Source organism: Grampus griseus (assembly GCF_964374135.1).
Source record: "Grampus griseus genome assembly, chromosome: 1".
Lineage (NCBI taxonomy): Eukaryota > Metazoa > Chordata > Mammalia > Artiodactyla > Delphinidae > Grampus > Grampus griseus.
In genome coordinates this window covers 31,716,010-31,736,459 of record NC_139017.1, presented here as the reverse complement: position 1 = coordinate 31,736,459, position 20,450 = coordinate 31,716,010, and the positions used below count along the sequence as shown (strand labels likewise).

The following is a 20,450-nucleotide window of genomic DNA, read 5'->3' as shown; positions in this document are numbered from 1 at the left end:
CCCCTGCTGAGCGACTGCCCAGACGTCCATTTGTCATTTGCAACATATTTTTGCAGCTTAGTCCATCTCTAAGCCTAGATGCATCCAGGGTCACGAACAGAGCAGACAAATGAGGCAACAAAAGTTAAAAATGGAGATTCTGGGTGAATCTTCAGCAACACTTAGCCCCTGTGAAGGAAGCCATCTGAGCAATGGCCTGGTGGCCCATCGCCATTGTCAAACAATCCAGACACAGGTCCAGCAAGCTGGGGGCTCTGGCACCAATCAGCTCTGTGACCCTGGGGAGTCTTATACTCATTTGGGGCCTCTATTTCATTCTGAGAAATGGGGATAACAGTGTCTCCTCCACCTACTTTGCAGGGTTATTGTGAAGACCAGATAAATCTTAAGAATGCCTGAAATAAGAAATCTGAAAATGCTGCAGAAACCTAAGGGCATTATCAGGATCCTCTCTCTCTCCCTTTTTTTTTAGTTTATTTATTTTATCTATTTATTTTTGGCTGCATTAGGTCTGCGTTGCTGCACATGGGCTTTCTCTAGTTGCGGCAGGTGGGGGCTACTCTCTTCATTGCGGAGCACGGGCTCTAAGCACGCGGGCTTCAGTAATTGTAGAACGTGGGCTCAGTAGTTGTGCCTCGCCGGCTCTAGAGCATAGGCTCAGTAGTTGTGGCGCACGGGCCCAGTTGCTCCGTGGCCATGTGGGATCTTCCCGGACCAGACCTCGAACCCATGTCTCCGGCATTGGGCAGGCAGACTCCTAACCACTGCACCAACAGGGAAGCCCAGGATCCTCTCTTTAAATTGAAAAAATAATGCTTTTTATTTGCCACTCTTCTCTGCAGAGTTCAAAGTCCTCAAAAAGCATTATTTTCTTGACAGAAACTGACACTTTTCATAGACTTCTGCTGGGAAATCAATTGAAGAGGCTAGAAAACCTTTGCACAGCCTATTTTTAATCTTGGAAATAAGCTAATACACCGATTCCTTACAGCCATCACTGTGACTTTTAAAGAGAAGATGTCCCTGAGTTGTCTGTCAAGGCTTTTCTGGTAGCTGTTGCAAAGGGAGTCCCTTCAATCAAGCCACAATGTCCACTCAAAAGTGCAGAGATATCTGGGGTGGGTACAGTGACAGAAGCCATGGTGAAGCCTAGTGTCCTATGTTTGCTATTTGGATTTCATCCTGTAAGTGGTTTTAGTCCGAGTTCTGGATTTAGAACTCTCCTTGCGCTGTACCTCTGAAAAGACAAAAACAATTATTGTAGTAACAATATATTTACTGAGGACTTTTAACTTTATAAAGCATTTAAAAAATTCTGTTCTGCATGAGTAAGCCCCAAGCTGCAAACTATTTGCCCAAAACTTGACTCTACATTGGTTATTGGGATTGAGAATGCATTTTCTCAAAGTTTCAGTGTAGTCAGTTAGTGGGTCCTGGAAAAGAGCAGTATGTGGTCAAGGAGAGAAGAGAAAGAAGAAGAATATTTCTTCCTTCCAGTACATACCCCAAGCTTGGTGGGAAAAAAAAAAAAAATTCAAATAGAGCTAGTATCCAGAATCCTCCCAAATCCATCACTGTAGCCCTTTTGTATCTCCTGGTCCGTCCCTCCAGTGTCCCGTGCACAGACCCTACACAAGCCCCACCCTTGGGATGGGTGCAGGAGGACTTCTGCTGTCAAGCCTGCTCTCCCTGGCTGCTCCATGACACCAAGGTTCTCAACTGGAATCCTTCCAACTGGTGCTGCCACCTTCATCCCACATTTGACAGTCACCTTGTTCATACCCTGTCTTGCCCCCATTCCTAAATCATAAGCCTCACTTTGATCAGAGACTAAGCCATATTCATCTGTGTAAACTCCCCTCTCGATTCGTTTCTTCATTAATAACTCAGAACACAGTGATTTACTAATTGTTAAAAATGACATAAAACAAAAATAAATGTCTTCCTACTCTATCCAAATCTCTTTACTCAGCATTCACAAGGCTCCTACCTTTGCATATGATTTTCCATTCCTTCACTGCACAACTATCAGGAGAGAAGTAATCTCCCCGCACTAACTCGTATAAATATGACCCAGTATATGCCATATGCATGTCAGATTGCTCCAGGGGTGTCTGCATTTTTTAAAGGAGCTGCCTGCTAATTCTAAGCAATGTCTAACTTGTGGGTTTTTCGGAGAAATGTTCAGGTCACCGCATGGCATGGGGACTGCCTTGCTTAGCAGCCAGTTTCCCTAAGCTTTGCAAGGCTTCTCATCCTCTATTTTTGAGCCCCTGGCAATGACTTTGATGAGGGTGTGGAGGAGGGGAAGAGTGGCAGTAACCTAACCTTGTGTAGGTTATTGTTTGCAGGTTGGGGCCTAACTGTATATCGTTATCCTCTAGCTAAAATTATTAAAACCTTTAAATTCTGGATTTAAACTAATCCCCAAGACTTTTATGGAAATGGACAAAACTAAAGTCACTCATTCCATGTTCAGGTAACCGCTCTAGTTTAACACATAGACCTTTTGTGTGGTTTGCATACAGTATTTAGTTTTCTGTAAACTGGAAAAAGTCTAGTTTCCAGATTATCAGGATAAAATTACACCACAATAGGAGAAGATACACTTTTTTTTTTTAATTCATGAAAACTCCCTCACATATATTCAGACGTAAAGCTAAAGGATTTTCACACCTGTAATGATTAACATTTTACCAGTTCAGAGTTAACAGAAGGGGAGAAAATGGGCTCACACTCCTCCTCCAACACTGATATGATATACCATAGCTGGGCCAGAGACTATGAGGGGTTGGCTAACTTACTGCTTTTGCTGGGGGGGCATAGGTAGAGACAGGGGTGACAGAGAAAACAGAAAGTAGATATCTGCCCAGTACTACCCCTGGCACCAGGACTTGTCCTAGGAACTGACGCAGGTTGAAGATGAAAGCAAAAATCAAAAAATAGCCTCCAATATTGGGGATATTAAGAACTGCTTGAGGGCAGATTATAGATTAATTACAGGTAAGAAAATGAAGAGTTAAATTCCTTTTCCTATAGAATAAAGAAGATTATTTTCATCATAGACAATCCACTAAGTACTAAAAACTAAAGACAAAATTCCCCACAAACCTCTATCAACCAGAGACAATATATACCAATGTTTGGGCATATTTTGTTCTGGTTTTTTTTCTAGCTTTAAAATATTGTATCATATCCTGTTTCCTGCATTTGATATTTTAACATAAGAATTTCTCATGTCATTACAAATTCCTTGTAAATACCATTTTAATGGTTGTATAATATTCAGGTATTTTAACGTAGCATAATTTATTTAATCTTTCTTCCATGATTGGAAAGGTAGGTTGTTTTCATTTTTTCTTCTTAGATACAATGATACACTGAACATCTTTGTGCATTAATTTTTGTTTCTGTATTTAGGATTATTTCCTTAGACTAGATTCTCAAGAGTGAAATTATTAAGTCAAAGTATATGTGTATTTTTAAGGCATATCCATACATACACTCAAATTATTTTCTGAAAGAGCTATATCTGTCTGTCCACCCACAAGTATTATTTGTAAAACTAATTACTTTGCCCCCTCTGGCCAGCATTGTATTCTTTGCTTTTAAAAAGCTTTGCCAGGGCTTCCCTGGCGGCGCAGTGGTTGAGAGTCCACCTGCCGATGCAGGGAACGCGGGTTCATGCCCCGGTCCGGGAAGATCCCACATGCCGCAGAGCGGCTGGGCCCGTGAGCCATGGCCGCTGAGCCTGCGCGTCCGGAGCCTGTGCTCTGCAACGGGAGAGGCCACAACAGCGAGATGCCCGCATAACGCAAGAAAAAAAAAATCTTTGCCAGTTTTATAAATAAAAATTGTATCTCATGTTAGTTTATTAGTTACCATTGTTAGTCATTTGGTTTTCCTTTTTGTGACTTGTCTGAACAAGATAATTATATAATTATATGTGTGTGCATTCCTAGGAGAAGTACGAACTAGTAGATCATCACTAAAGATATTGATACTCTTCTAAAATATTTATAACCCAATCAAATTTTTGCTCATAAATACAACCTAAATAAAGCAAAATGAGAAAGCAATCCTCACCTTTCTTTGGAGATTTTGAGGCTCTTTCTACTGGCCTGATTTCTTCTTCTTCATTTTCTTCTTCTTCTTCAGATTCCTTCTCTTTATACTTCATCAGTATTTCCTCTAGTTCTTTCTCCAGTTCTTTATTTCTTATAAGGGTATAATGAAGTTTTTCATTCACATCATCAAACTTCTCCTCTGCTTGTCTGGCTCTGCTTTCAACCTCTCTGATGTGGACAAAATCCAGAGAAACATAATAAAATGGAAAGGTTTGGAAAAGTGCCTTTCATATCTAGAAACTCATTATCCAAAAAAGGCAGTGGGATTAGAAGAATATATCTGAACAGTACAAATAAGGGAAGCAGCAGCATCAATGTTTAGCCAAGAATTGGGGGCCTAGGGGCTACTCTGGATGGTAATGTCAGAGTGCAGACATGGTGTGATTTAAGAATACAATATATTTATCATTTCTTAGTGAAATCTGACTTTTGGGTATTTGGAATTCTCCATCAATAGCCAAGGAACCCCTTTTCAGTGGTTAATCTTGGCTTCTCTTTATTGATGTGATCCAACAAACAAATAAAATAGTGTCCCTTCTTTTCCAGCACCTTTAAAACCAGATCTTACAATCAAGAAAACCAGTTTGAAGTGTGTTTCTTAATTACTAGGGCACAAGTTATATGCCTATATTCTCTTCTCATAGCTTTCTTAGCTATTTAACTCTGTTGTCATTCCTACAATTTGGGTTATGTAACCTTCTTTCCTGCACACAACAGCTTCTCCCAGTTTCATATATTTCTCTAGTTCATCTCTTAGAAACATACTGAGTTGGATCCCTCCTAACACTCTACTCCCACCCCAGATATACACATACACACTTGACTTCCTCCATCTTCACTGTGGCTGAGGACAGATGTCCCTCCTGGAGCAGTGTAGTTCACTGCCTCTAGCAGAAGATTTGAAGATACCCATCCCACTTGTAAGGAAAAAGGAAGCAGGAGAACCAAAGGTAAGCCAAGAAGCGTGCATTTCTCAGCTAGACCTCCTGGTCAGCAATCTTTGTCTTCTTACCATTGTGGTGTCTCATACTTACATTAACTTCTCCTGCATGCGTTCAATTACAGCCATTGTTTCAAGATACCTTGGGGCCAATGTACCTTCATTAGCTGATTCTCTCTGACAAAGAAAGTAGTACTATGAATGAACTGAGAGTCCCAAAGATAAATAGCCTCTTTCTTCAGTATGTTCTGGACCAAGCCTTCTTTTTCTACTATTCATGTTTATATAGCACATGATTAAGCACACTCTTTTTTTTTTTTTTTTGCGGTATGTGGGCCTCTCACTGTTGTGGCCTCTCCCGTTGTGGAGCACAGGCTCCGGACGTGCAGGCTCAGCGGCCATGGCTCACGGGCCCAGCCGCTCCGTGGCATGTGGGATCTTCCCAGACCGGGGCACGAACCCGTGTCCCCTGCATCGGCAGGTGGACTCCCAACCACTGCGCCACCAGGGAAGCCCTAAGCACACTCTTAATACCAAAGAAGAATAGGGATTTCCTGTGGCCAAATACCATACCAGCTTGCAAATTATTCACACTCTGGTGGACATAAATTTGATTAGAGTTGTAAAGAAGAAGCAGGGAGAACAATATCAACAGAAAGAAGCAGGGAAAGAAGAAAAGGTTTAAAAAATAAAGAGAAGGGTAAACATGTTTCTTTAATTAAGTTAAAGATCAAGGAAATTAACTATATTTATCTTATTAATAATTTACTTCATTAAGCACATAACAAATTGCAAATTGCAAAATTCAATAAGATCTTTCAGTTCCTTAGGGAACTTCATAAATATCAAGGCAGAGAAAATATGAAAAAAATAAAACAAAACCTCTTTTACTTATTTTGACTCTATATTCCAGAAAACAAAATAAGAGGAAGACAAAAGAGAAAATTTAGAAGACAAAAACTATAAGCATATTTTAAAATGAATATTATGAGATATTTTCCTAGAACTGTGTACTTTTAAAAATCTCATTTATTCATGTTTCCCAAACAGAGGCAAGTAAAAGTTAAACCCCACCTTACAGATGGAAAGGGAGATCTAAGAGGATAGGCAGCCTGCCGTAATCACAGAATGATCTAGCTGATTAAAGCAAAACCCTCATCTAGGCCTCTCCATCCTCAATCACACATTCCGTTGCACTATGCTCGCTGTTTCTAAAAGCGAACCAGCGAAAAGAAACTGTATCAAACATTTTCACTTTTACTCTAGCTCTTTTACTCTCTTCTTATTTTCCCAGTCACATATTTTCCTCTTTCTGTTTTGCTTCCCCTTTGGGCAGTTTGGGAAGTAAATGCTGTCATTGTTCAGCCTGGACCAGCAACCTGTGATGTGGCTGTGCCTATACGGCACATACTACTAATTTATTTGTTCTTTGAATCCAAAAGAAAGCCTTTCAGAGCAGAGGCATCTGGAAATGCAGTTCCACACATGATTTATATAGCTGCATGAAACAGTTTTAACTGTAGGTGGAAACCAAAGTAAACCAGGACTGTACTCTGCTAACTGTATACATTTGAGCCTTCCGACACTCTACTAATTCAACAGATAGATATTTAGTTACAGTGTGTGAGGAAAACATCCCTCTGTTTTGACACCAGCAAGTACAGATTAATGTTCTGTGGTCCATTTCAAACCCTCCAGCAGGAAATTCCCATGGTCCAAAATGCTGGACGTTGGGTTTCTAGAATTATGGCCTCCTCTATGTATGCCAGGTGACAACCTTCCCTGCATCACCCATGTACCGACACAGATGCCTCAAGGCTTATCACAGATACTGCCTTGGGCCCTCTTCTCATATTTTGAAGCTTCCTCTGGCTTTTATGCTCTTTTACCTGCTGTATAATAGAGACAGACGTGGGCCGCACGGCTCTTGGAAGCAATCGCATTAGACATTTCTTGTTCGTGCCAACCTGCTGTAGCTTGGAGCTAGTCTCTCTCTCTGACTCTAATTATGCCTTTGGCCTTTTTGGCTTGGTCTTCCTGAGGTTTGACTCTATTAATGGACTTTAGATTGGACTAATAGCTCTGGCTTGAGCCTATCGCAGGGAGGATCTGGCTCTAGACCCAGTTGCTCAGAATCCAACACTCAGTACTGAACTCCTAGACAGCCACAGCGGCCCTGTCACCTTTGGACATATTTTCTGGAACCACCAATTCCAAGGACTCTTCCCTGTTGCTGTTATAAGATGGGTAAGTTAGTTACTGCTCTTAATACCTATGCCTGGGGTACATGGTATTGTGGGAGGAAAACACAGGCTTCTAAGGGCCTCCTTCAGCTTGGTGAAAAAATACTGCTGATCCCCCAAGTCTGGCCCCTACTCTCCCTTCCAAAGGAGTTCATAGGTGATCCAACAAAATCTCCCATTTTCCTCATACTTACAACTCTTTACAGACAGCCAGGACCTATGGTTTGAAGACAGGCCTAAAAGAGATGGTTTCTAACATCTTGCTTGTTAAAGTAGCTGAGCTGTAGGCAACCCAACTCATGCAGCCAGGCGGCAGTGCTTAGGGTCCACTGTAGCTCTGAGCACTTTGGGTAGCCTCAGGGAGAGCCTGCTGAATTTAGTCACCCCATACCTCCACCATTCGGTTGCAGTGTTAGAGCTCAGCTGCTTCTCCTCCAGGGGCAAATTTGGAATGAGTCCAGTTCAGAGAGGGCCACAAGGGGTACCCTGCAACAGGATCTCAGACCTGATTAAACTGGGCTGCACCTGAAGGCAGAGCGGCCTTTCCCCAGGATGAGCAGAGGCAGAGTCAATGCTGCTTACTGGGGTCACTTGATTCACCAGTGAATCAGGCAAGTGTCAAATTGGGTATTGCCTGAAACAGGCACAGCAGGCCAAGCTTTGTACACGGTTCCTGCTTTAAGTATGGTCTTCAGGAATTCCCACAAAGTCCTAATTTCCAGCGAATTGAGGAGAGTTTGGAATAATTGATAGTTCACCCCTTCTCCTCCTAGTTATGGGGGACACTAGGGCATCGGGTAACGATATGAATGAGGCCCTGGTTTAGCAGGCCAAGCAATTAGCCTGTCCAAGGTGGTGGTGACTTACCACCACTACTCCTGTTAGCACTCATATCTCAACCCCCAGAAAATCCTGTGCTGGAGTCATTTGAAGGAGGAGATACGAGGAGCAACTGGAATTCTCCATGCTCAGGTCCCTAGCCTCCCAGTGGTCTGGAGCTACTTCTCACTAGAAACCCAGGACCCAGCTATCTCTTGGCGCTCTCCTGCTCTATAACTCAGCTCCCAGAGACAAGACAAGTTAAACCTGCAAACCACAAGGTTTCTGCTTCCCTATCCCTTCCTTCCTTTTCTCTTTCCTCCCCCAGTGTCAATCAAACATACTGCCTCTTGGGAGTTGTTTTCAGACCAGAAAGAGAGAGTGCCACTGCCCAGTAGGACTGGTGCCTTGGATCTGTATCCTTGCTAAATGGTTGCTTATGTTCTTAGGGCCAGAGGCTAAGTGTCTGTCAAAAAATAAATAAATTTTTTTTTTAAAATAAAAGAAAAACAAACAAGCAAACAAAAGCAAAAGAAAATTTTACAGTGAAACTTTAAACTGCCCTCAGCGAGCCCCAATGTCTTTGTGAATGGAAGAAGCACAGAGCCAAGGCCCTCCCTGCCCCATGAAGCCTGCAGTACAGTTCAAATCAAGATAGCACTTCCCCCAGCTCCGCTTCCCGCCCCGAATCTATGACCTCACAAGCCAGGTCAAGGACTCTCCATTCTCTGGGTACCACCATCTCCAAAGATCAACCTTGTCTTCACTTGCCTAGCACAATTAGGGCCCCTCTGTTTGAGTACCTCGTGACCCCTTTCTACCTGTCCAGTGGTCCGGCCACCATCCCATAGGATGAATGTGATTCTTCTTTACCTCCAGGAACTTGCAAGTACATCTGGATGGCATCTTAGTCTACTCCCCAGGCCTTATGGTCAATGAGAACCTGGACAGTTTGGTCTTCAGTGATCTACAGTAGAACATTAGCAACTTTTCAAAGCCTAGAGATAGACTTTCTGGGCCCCATCGTCCTCAGGTGAGCTAGCCACATAGCACCACACTGTTCCAGATGGAATTCTGGCATCCTGGAACAGAAGTCCCACACCACCAAAGACAAGCACCACACCCTCCGTTTTGCCCCAGGCTACAGGTTCCTATTTTCCTGTCAGCTTCCTGACTCACTCTGGACCGGACCCTGATGCCTTGCCAGGATAGCATAGCAGGGTTTTCACCTCAGGGGAGCAAATCTGGGGCAGGAGGGCTTTGGGTGGGACTCCTGGGGGGTTCTCAAATAGTAAAGTGCTACCCTTTACCTGCCTTTTTAAAATATGTCTCATGACATTGCATTTGCATTGCTTACCCTTACCTCTTTGCCTCACAGTCTTAACGACTGACATATTAACATATCATTTTAGAAACTTGTTGAAAAGGCATTATTTTGGGAGAATGTGATCGTAGCCTCCCCCCACCCACATGTACCACTCTATCTCCAATGTTGGCAGCTCCTGCCTGACTCTCCACATGGTATCTCCCAGTTCTTCCTCCCAGAGTTGGAGTCTATTTCCTACAACCTCCCTGGACATACATCCCTGCAATCTGCCTCTACTTTGGACCATGCTGCCACTTTAGTGATCTAGCTGCCATCCACCAGGACCCTCACCACAGCTCCTCACCCCGACATGCACCAGTGCCTATTCAGATGCGTCAGACTCCTAGCAATGAAATGGTTCTTAACTTTGGGGTTGAGAAATTTGATGATGTCTATGGATTTCCGGCACATACCCCTCTTCCCCAAGAAAATGCACAGTATGAAAACACATACAAAATGGTGCATACCATTTCAGGGGATTAGTGGGATGAAGCCCACCCAGAGACTCCTAAAGTCATGGCATCCTGTACAGAGAGATACCAATCTAGAGCTGACTTCAGTGTGAATGGTCTTAGAACATTTGTGAAGGAATTTTAAATCTGCTTTCCTACTGAGTTTCCATAGCTACTGTCTAAAGGTTTCCAATTTCCCAATAATTCTTCTGGTATCCTCTCATCACAGTTATCAACAGAGCCTGCTGAATGAATATATTTAAAACTTGGTCAAATACTGACCAAGACATTGTTAAGTTAAGGAAAGGGATGAAATGCTGATTTTAAAGTGAGGTTTAGGACTTCCCTGGTGGCACAGTGGTTAAGAATCCGCCTGCCAATGCAGGGGACACGGGTTCAAGCCCTGGTCCAAGAAGATCCCACATGCCACGGAGCAACTAAGCCCGAGCGTCACAACTACTGAGCCTGTGCTCTATGGCCCACGAGCCACAACTACTGAAGCCCGAGCACCTAGAACCTGTGCTCTGCAACAAGAGAAGCCACCGCAATGAGAATCCCACACACCGCAAGGAAGAGTTGGCCCTGCTCACCGCAACTAGAGAAAGTCTGCGAGCAGCAATGAAGACCCAACACAGCAAAAAATAAAATAAATAATTAATTAATTTAAAAAATAAAATAAAATGAGGTTTAAAGAAGAGAATGAAAAGTTTTTATAAAGCTAAGGTGAACAAATGAGTTTTTCCAAGGATGATGCTGGGAGAAAAAAATATCTGGAAAATATATTATTCAGGAGTTCCCTTGGAAAAGCTAAAAGTTATGTTAGATCCGTATCATTTTTACAAATTTTTTTTTTTTTTTTTTTTTTGCACTATGCAGGCCTCTCACCGCTGTGGCCTCTCCCGCCGCGGAGCACAGGCTCCGGACGCGCAGGCCCAGCGGCCACGGCCCACGGGCCCAGCCGCTCCGCGGCACGCGGGATCCTCCCGGACCGGGGCGCGAACCCGCATTCCCCGCATCGGCAGGCGGACTCCCAACCACTGCGCCACCAGGGAAGCCCTCCTAGTTATTTTTTTCTCTAGTTTTGAATTTCCTAGTCGAGTTTCAGCTACATACCCAAGAAGGCAATAGATCTGTTCCAAACAGAGGTTGGGAATGGACATTTCCGTCTACTCCAATGACTCGAATGAGTTTTTCCTTCTCTGTAGATGTTGAAGGTTTCTAGGGCACAGAAATACCACAGACGTGTTAGTGAGCTGGTGTGTGACACAGTGGCCTGGCAAGTTGCCTGGCACCATGTCTGAAGCTTTCGTTTTCCATTTGCTTTAATCATTCAACAAGCATTTTTGAAGACTTACAGGAAACACTGTGGGAGAAATTAGTGGGGATGGGGAAATGGGGACAAGGAGAGATAACAGAAAAACAAAAAGGATTTCTTCCGGACCTCAGGAACTCACAGAACAGTGGGAGAGATAAGCAATAAAATAATTATGGTCTACATGATTACTTTTAGCATAGAGGTGTATTCCGAGAGCTATGTGCACCCAGAAAAGGGCCCTGCATTGTCTAGACACTCAGGGATTTTTTTACAGAGAAAATGATATTTGAATAGGAGTTTGTAAAATAGAGAGAAAAGGGCCTGAACTAAGGCCACAGAAGAAGGGAAGGAGGGGATTTGAAAGGTATGACAGATTTAGTGGGCAAAAAATAATGTTTTCCATTTATTTTGCCTTTTATATGCCAAGCACTGTACCAGAAGTAAAACAGAAGATGCTGGTGAAAAGAGGCTTCGGTGTTATATAATATTTTTGTTCTGTTGTACTGCATGTAGAGTGAGTAGAGGATCTATGTCACAGCCTGGGGTCATGCCAACATTTAAACTACTCACAGAAGAAACACCCCAGGGAAGTAAGTTAAGACAAAATGGAGAGTGATCATGAATTCTGAAAGCTAAAGACAATAGTAGTCCACCCAGGAATTAGCAAGGGCTCTTATGCCAGACTGAACTAGGTTTGAATGCTGGTTCTGCAATTTATAGCTATATGATTTTCAGTAAGTCAGTCAACCTTTCTGAGCTTCAGTTTTCTTATCTGTAAAATGGGGGCAATAATATTTACCTTGAGGTTGTGTTGTACAGATAAGAGTTAACATGTGCAAAGCATATAGGTCATGGTAGGCACACCATTATCAGTAGTTACCATTGTATTTTCATTACTATTATTATTACAGATGCCCCAAGAAGGGTTGTTTTTACTACTAATGCCACAGCAGGGGTGGAGACAGGATAAGGAGAAGAGAGGTGTGGATGGCCTGGGGGGAGTGAGAAAAGGTAGCTCAGAATGGGAGCTGAAGAAGTGGAGACAAGGAGTTTAAACAACTATTTGAAAAATATGGTAATGAAGGGATAAAGAAACAGCATCAGGGTGAGAGGTAGACTGTGTAGTTAACAGTACTATAGGTGAATGAGGCTAGTGAGAAATGGCTGAATTTAGAAAGGAAGAGGAACACCCTATCCTTGGAAAATAAAGAGATAAGTGTGTCTGCAGGTATGATTAAACCTATATGAGGAAAGGAAAGAAGTTGAAGAGTTCACTCCAGATGCGCTATTTCTATTTTCAACGGTGTATATATATATATATTCATTCTTTAAAAATATAAAGGAAAAGGAAAAAAATACTAATCTTACCTCTTCTGCTTTCTCTTCTTCCTTTTCCTCCTCAAGTTTCTTATCCTCCATATTTTCTTCATCCTTTTTAAGAAGCTTGCCTGTTTCAGGCGTAGTTACTTCTTTTACAGTATCCTGTGAGACAAAACAATATTATATTATAGCTTAGTGGATATAAATATTTTAGCAGAATACTAGCAATGTTTCCATTCAAAAGTATTTAATGAGCATTAATTTTGCAACTGGGCACTGTGCTAGTGATAAGGATACAAAGGTTAATAATAATCCGTGCCCTTAAGCAGCTTACAATTCAGTGGACAAGAAAATGCTATGGCTACATATAGTCACAGAGTAGGAGCACTTAATCCAGATCTGGTATTGGGCAGGGGTGAAAGAGAGGGTTAATCAGGAAGGTTTCCTGGAGGACATAATGTCTGAGTTTCTTCTTGAAGGATGAGTGAGGAGAAAAAAGATGGCACGAGGGAGTTCCAGGCAGAGAATGTTATTTGTACATGATTGGCTCTGAGAACAAAAGCAGTTCAAGAGGACAGAAACTTAGAGGCAGATGGGCAGGGGCACAATCACAGAGGAAGGGCTAGAATATTATGCCAGGGAGATTGGATTTTATCCTGAAGGCAGTGAGATACCTATAAATCGATTGACCTGTTTTGCATTTTAAAACAATCACTCTAGCAACAGGCGAGTAGATTTAAAGAGGAGGAAGGAAGGGAAGGTGGGGTGATTGATTGAATGGATATGGAATGGTTAGGGAAAGGAAGCATCTTGAATGTCACCTGGTATATACACTATATACCACTACATAGGCCACTGCATAGATGATAATGCCATTCACAGAGATAGTGAACAAAGTTAGATAAGCAAGTTTGGGAACATAGATGAATTCAGATTAGGCTGTGTGAGTTTGAGGCACCACTAGGATAGCCAAGTGGAAATAAGTAAGTAGCTGAATTTGTGGATCTGAAGTTTAGATTGGAGGGATTTTGGCTAAAGGTAAAGATTTAACAGTTATCTACATTTAGTTAAAGCCAAGAAAATAAATTATATCGCCAAAGAAGAACTTGTGAAATGACTAGAGGATGAGGCCTTAGGACAGGAACCTAGTCACATAAAGGGTCAGGGAAGAATGAGGAGCCTGCAAAGGAGGGTAAAAGTTGTCTCAGAAATGTGAGAGGGCCACCAAGAAAGCCAAAAGAGAAGAGAGAAGGAGTAAACAGTGTTGAATATCTCAATGGAGTCTGCACAAATATTGACTGAAGACCATCCTACAGAAGTTTATTGCAGCAGTGTTTATAAAACAAAGCTAGATATAAGCTCAATGCCCAAGATAGGAAAATGCACTTAAAAATTATGGTATAAACCATACAATAAGTTATTTTATAGCAATTTAAAATTATGCTGTAGAAATTATATACATGGTATAGAAAAATATTCACATTAGGATATTTTTCCAAAGTGAAAATACCTTGTTTTCATGATAACACACTACTGATGTAAAATATTTGAAAGCTACAGAGAAATTAATAATCTGAACCCTCACAGGTAACAACTTCTATCACTTTGCTGAATATTCTTCTACTCTGCTTTATATACATATAAACGTGTTCATACAAATGAAATAATAATATACGTTATGTTCCCTAATCTACTTTTCTCAATAACATATCATGGGTGATTCTTATTTCACTACATAATCATCTATTTTATCTGTACAGAATCCTATTATTTGAATGTACCATAATTTATGAAACCAATTCCCTACTGATCAATATTTATATTGTTTCTGGTATTTTGCAATTATAAATAATGTTGTAATTAATATTCTTATACAGATATATGTTAGAATTATCAGATAGACTACATAGTTATACTTACACTTTTAAAGAAATAAGAGATCGAAACTGTGAAAGATTACAAAAATAATCAGACTTGAAAAAGAATCAAACAGAACTTCAACAATTAAATTTAAAACTCAACAGAAAGCTTTAATAGCAGATTAAACTCAGCTGAAGAGCAAATTAGTAAATTGGAAAGTAAGTCAGAAGAAATCATCCAGGATGCAATGCAGAGAGACAAGGAGATAGAAAATATGAAAGAAGGTTAAAAGACATGGGGGACAGATTCCAATATATATCCATTCAAAGTTCCAGAAAGAAAGGAGAGAGCAAATATAGTAGAGACAATAACTGAAGAGATGATGACTGAAAATTTTCTAAATCTAATGAAAGATACCCAGCCAAAGAGTCAGAAAACCAAGAGAATCCCAAGCAAACTTTGAAAAGAAAATCTTCACCCACATGTATCAGAGTGAAACTACAAAATGCCAAAGACAAAAAGAATATCTTAAAAGTAGCCAGAGGGAAGAGATGGATTAACTTCAAAAGAACTGACAGGGCTTCCCTGGTGGCGAAGTGGTTGAGAGTCCTCCTGCCGATGCAGGGGACACGGGTTCGTGCCCCGGTCCGGGAAGATCCCACATGCCACGGAGCGGCTGGGTCCGTAAGCCATGGTCACTGAACCTGTGCTCTGCAACAGGAGAGGCCACAACAGTGAGAGGCCCGCGTACCACAAAAAAAAAAAAAAGACCTGACAGCTGGATTTTCAGTTGTCAATTTGGTAACAATACAATCCAGAAAACAGTGGAAATAGTATCATAATACGTGCTGAGAGAAAAATCATCCTAGAATTGTATACCCAGAAAAAAAAAATTTAAGAATGAAGGTGAAATAAAGATATTTTGAGACAAACAAAAATTGAGTTTACCTCCAACAGATGCTCACTCATGAAAACTCTAAAGGTTAAGGCAGAATGAAAGAGGAGAAGAATTATTCAATGCAATCAGACAAGAAAAAGCAATTAAAGACATAATAATTGAAAGAAAGAGGTGAAACTATCTCTATTTATAGGTGATTTGATTGAATATCTGGAGAACCTGAAAGAATCTATTGAAAAACTACTGAAACAATAAAATAATTTAGTAGAGTCACCATACATAAAATTAAAATACAGGAATCAGTAATACATACACAGTTACCAATTAGAAGATATAATGGAAAAGAAGATCTTATTTAAAATACCAAAAAATAAAATAAAATACTCAGGCCTACCTTACAAGCAACGTGCAAAATGAGCAAACTATAAAACAGTACTGAAAGGCATAAAAGTAGACATCCTATATCTCATATACTTCATAGAACAGCTCAACAGCATAAACACGTCTGTTCTAAGTTAATACATAAATTTAATATCATCCCAGTTTTTAAGAATCATATATTTTCTAGAGGTAGATTATACAGAAGAATAAGTAAGAGAGAATAGCCATAAAACACCTGAAAAAGATCAGTGAGGAAGGGCTGGCCCTACCAGATCTAAAAATGTATCATAAAGCCTCAATAATTAAAAGATTGTCGTGATGACTTGTGAATAGACAGATTAAATATAAAATAATAGAAAACCCAGAAATAGACTTAGGTTGAATATAGCTATTTTCAAATATTAGAAATACTGTAACAGAATAGATGGAAATACTATAATGTGGGAGACAAATCAGCCCTTCCATATCAACCCAGAAGTCTGAACTAGGACCAGTAGGTAGAAAAAAAGCTACAGGGAAACAGGTATCATTTAGTTCAATAAAAGAATAATGTTCTAATAGTCACTGTTCACCAAAAACGAAGGGACTAACTCTGAAAGTAGATCTCCATCACTTCAGATATTCAAACATAGGCATAATGATCAAGCATAGGTGTTATACTAAGACTGACGCATCAGATGGTTGGTTGAATTCAACCACCTTTAAAATCCTTTTTGTTCTTAAGTCTCTGTGATTCCGTATAGGTTTTGAATTTTTTCCTAGATCTGATGTGCAGCCAAGATCATGTCTATGGTACTTCACTAAGTTTCTAAAACTGTACTGTAATTAAGATGTATAATGTTGTTGAGATGATTCAGTGGTTAATTCAAAATAATTCTGGCCAAGACGTGGGCAGCAAAGAAAAATGAGAATTTGTTAAAGGTGTATAATTTAGAAAGGTGGTGTTTCTTCGGTGTTTAAATGTAAAATAAGGGAGTTCCCTGGTGGTCTAGTGGTTTGGATACGGAGCTTTCACTGGTATGGCCCGGGTTCAATCCCTGGTTGGGGAACTCTCACAAGCCATGCAGTGCAGCCAAAATTCAAAAAAAAAATTTTTTTAATAAATCAATTAAATAAAGGTAAAATAAAAGTACTGCAAGTGTGTAGATAGAACCTTCCTTCTTAGACCCAGGAGCATTGACATATATGCCATCAGATCATACCTGTATAGTTTATGTCTCTGATAGCAACGGGAGCTTCTTCAGACTTTGCTGGAGGTGAACTTCCTCAAAGAGACTGAAGTAAAAATAAAGGTTTGTGACTGCCATTAAGTACATGATATTCATTGACTTGGGATCCTCAGTAAACAGGTAGTTAAAACTACAGGATTAACATAGTAATATGGAGAGTGTAGAATGAGAAGGGAAAACAAGCCAAGGACAGAATATCAACATTTAAGAGGCAGGCAGAGGTCAAAGACTAAAAGAAGCAGTGTGAAAAGGAATAAAGAAGTAGGAGAAAGACGGAATTTTGGTCTTGCAAGGAGAGATTACCAAAAAAGTGAATGGTTAACAGGAAATGCTACAGAGAAGTCACGTTAAATATGGGATTAGAGATACCTAGATCTGGCAATAAGGTCATTAGGGACCTTATAGTAGTTTTATAGTTTTAAGAAACTATAAGTTTCTTAAACTATAAACTATAACTTTAAGTTTTATAGTAGTTTTAGAGTTTTAAGAAAAGTGATTGTGATAAGAAGCAGGGAAAGTAGTAGTAAAGAAGAAGACAATATCAAGGGGTATATTTTTTCAGATGGGAGAGAGACCATGTTTATAGAGAGGAAGGCATTAAAGATACAAAAGAAAGAAGACAATGTGCATGGGATTAAGTACTCAAAGGAAGAAATAACCTTGGATGGGAAGACTGAGACTTCAGTGTGAAGGGAGGAGGGAGGGTGCGTGCAGAAGCAGAGAAGTCTGAGGCTATGACTCAGGAAGTGGCAGGTAACTCCCCTCTGAAAGCCATCCTTTCCTCAATAAAGTAGGAGGCAAAGTCACCCTCCAAGAAAGTGAGGAGAGACGTTTGGGTGATGATTCTCTTCTTTAGAAGGGAAAAGAGTTGCCAATGCTCTTGGTCACAACCAAAATTCTCTTCTCATAGAGCAAATGAATGAGGATTCAAAACATTGACTGGAAAAAGTCACAGTACCCTTATCTATTGAAATACAGAAAGAGCATGAATAATGACCAGTGCTAACACATGGCAAATACCTCTTCTCCAAGTAGGTGCCATTTTTCTTCACGTGTCAGTAACTTTATTTTCCTGCCTTTGAGACCAGAAAGGAGGTGAGAGCATGTGGTGATCCACTCATAACATTCTCTCTGAAAAGAGATAAAAGATAATCACTAAGCAGAAAAAATCAGATTACACCAACTCATTTATTCACTCACTCCTACTGAGGAACTGCTAAGAACAATTCCTCTAAATATAACTCCATTCAATTAACTTTGTATCAGTTCAGTTCAAAGATTTGTGCAGAAGTGATTTTCTATTAATATAGACCTAAATCATATCATCTCTTATTGACAGCGTTTGGGATCTGGGTTGAAATGGGACAAGTAGTGAAGTGCTATAAAACTAGATGCAGAAAGATTGTTGGATTTACTAAGGCCTAATGGTTTGCCTCAATAAATGTTATGCAACTGACCAGGGTCAACTATAATTGTATAACAACAGCAAACACTTACATGGCACTTTATTATATGCCAGACTCTGGTCTAAGTATTGTGCATTATCAACTCATTTGATCCTCATTATGAGACTATTACTATCCCCTTTTTTTTTTTTTTGCGGTACACGGGCCTCTCACTGTTGTGGCCTCTCCCGTTGTGGAGCACAGGCTCCGGACGCGCAGGCTCAGCGGCCATGGCTCACGGGCCCAGCCGCTCCGCGGCACGTGGGATCTTCCCAGACCGGGGCCCGAACCCGTGTCCCCTGCATTGGCAGGCGGACTCCCAACCACTGCGCCACCAGGGAAACCCTAGATTTATTTTTAATTGTGGAATTATTGTGAAATGTCAGAGCCAAAAAATTTTAAAAATCAAATCCAAACCCTTGTGTTATGGATAAGGAATGGAAGCCTCTATAGGTAAAATAAGTTTACCACAGCTCTGTTAATGTCACTGATAAGTTTAAATTCTGCATTCAAAGGGTTAGGTTGATGTCTTACTGCATATCAGAAAAGAGGGTCAAACAAGGGAGATGAAAGTGTTAGGTTCTAGTCCTAAGTTCAACTAATTGGTTGTGACTTCTTGAGTAAACTCTTAATAGTCTTCATCTATTAAAAACAAATGAGGTTGTTGGTTTACTCTAGATGACCCCTATGCACTGGGTAGCTGGTAAAAACTAAAAACATTCACTGGCAGTGGGGGGGGATTCCCTAATTTGTAGCATTTGTTGATTTCTATAGTATATACTCCCACTATGGCAATTTCAATGGTATTCATTAATTCAGTATGTTATCACTGAATGTGGAATTGGGAAGAGGTCTGCACGGTCAGCTCTTGTGAGCCAGCATGCGCCTGCATCATGCCACTGCTCCTAAAGATCCTTCCAACTACAAAATCTGATGCATATTTTAACTTTATCGTGTGTAGAACAAAAGCATTTGTTAATTTTGCAAATAGTAATTATATTTTAAAAATCTTAGTTCTTCAAACTTGGTCAAACTTGAAAAAGAACAAATTTGGAGGATTTACATTACCTAATCTCAAAACTTATTTTAAAACTACAGTAATCAAGACAGTTTGATAATGGTGACAATGTTGACACAAAGATCAACAGAACATAACAGAATGTCCAGAATAATATGCACATGTATACGGTCAATAGATTTTCAACAAAGATGAAAAGACATCTTAATAGAGAAAGGATAGTCTTTTCAACAAACGGTGCTAAAACAATTGGATATCCAAATGCCAAAAACTGAACTTCAACCCATACCTGTCACCAGATAAGAAAAAAAATGGGTCACTCAAAATGGGTCACAGATCTGAATATACAAAACCTAAAACTGTAATATTTCTAGGAGAAAATCTTCATGGTGTTACTATACAAAATTTTTCTTATCTACAACATCAAAAGCAAAACCCATAAAAGAAAAAAAATGATAGATTGAACTTCATCAGAGTTAAGAAGTTCCCCTCTTTGAAAGATGTTAAGAGAAGAAAAGGCAAGTCACAGACTGAGAGAAAATATTTCTAAATCACATATCTGATAAAGGACTTGTATCAAGAATATATAAAGAACTCTTAAATTCAATAATAAGAAAACAAGCAAACCAATAATAAATGGCCAAAGATTTGAGCAGACATTTCACCTTTTTTCCATAAATAGTTTGTTAATTTTATTTCACTTGTAATGGTTTAAATATCTCAATTATCCACTACCCAAATTATAAAACAATTGCATTTCTTTTTCTAGCATTTTTCCAGTTTTATTGTGATATTATTGATGTATAACATTGCATAAGTTTAAGATGTACAACATAATGATTTGATATATGTACGTATTGCAAAATGATTACTACAACAAATTCAGTTGTTGTGGTAACATCCATTACACATAGTTACATCCATTACCTCACATAGTTATAATTTTTTTTCTTGTGATGAGAACTTTTAAGATCTACCCTCTTAGCAACTTCCAAATATAACTTTCACCACAGGAGATGTAATGACAAATAAGCCCC

General features: G+C 40.0%; 1 protein-coding gene across 1 annotated transcript in view; it reads right to left on the bottom strand.

The window, feature by feature from the left end:
* Positions 1-1,030: 1,030 nt before the first annotated feature.
* AXDND1 (axonemal dynein light chain domain containing 1) overlaps positions 1,031-20,450 on the bottom strand; it is a 63,782-nt gene continuing 44,362 nt past the window's right edge. The window contains exons 20-25 of the mRNA XM_082668808.1: positions 17,971-18,081; positions 12,631-12,744; positions 11,061-11,165; positions 5,162-5,244; positions 4,087-4,295; positions 1,031-1,237 (exon numbers count right to left, since the gene is read on the bottom strand). Of these exons, the coding sequence (XP_082524934.1) occupies positions 1,167-1,237; positions 4,087-4,295; positions 5,162-5,244; positions 11,061-11,165; positions 12,631-12,744; positions 17,971-18,081 (693 nt within the window). The 3' untranslated portion in view covers positions 1,031-1,166. The remainder of the gene's footprint in view (positions 1,238-4,086; positions 4,296-5,161; positions 5,245-11,060; positions 11,166-12,630; positions 12,745-17,970; positions 18,082-20,450) is intronic.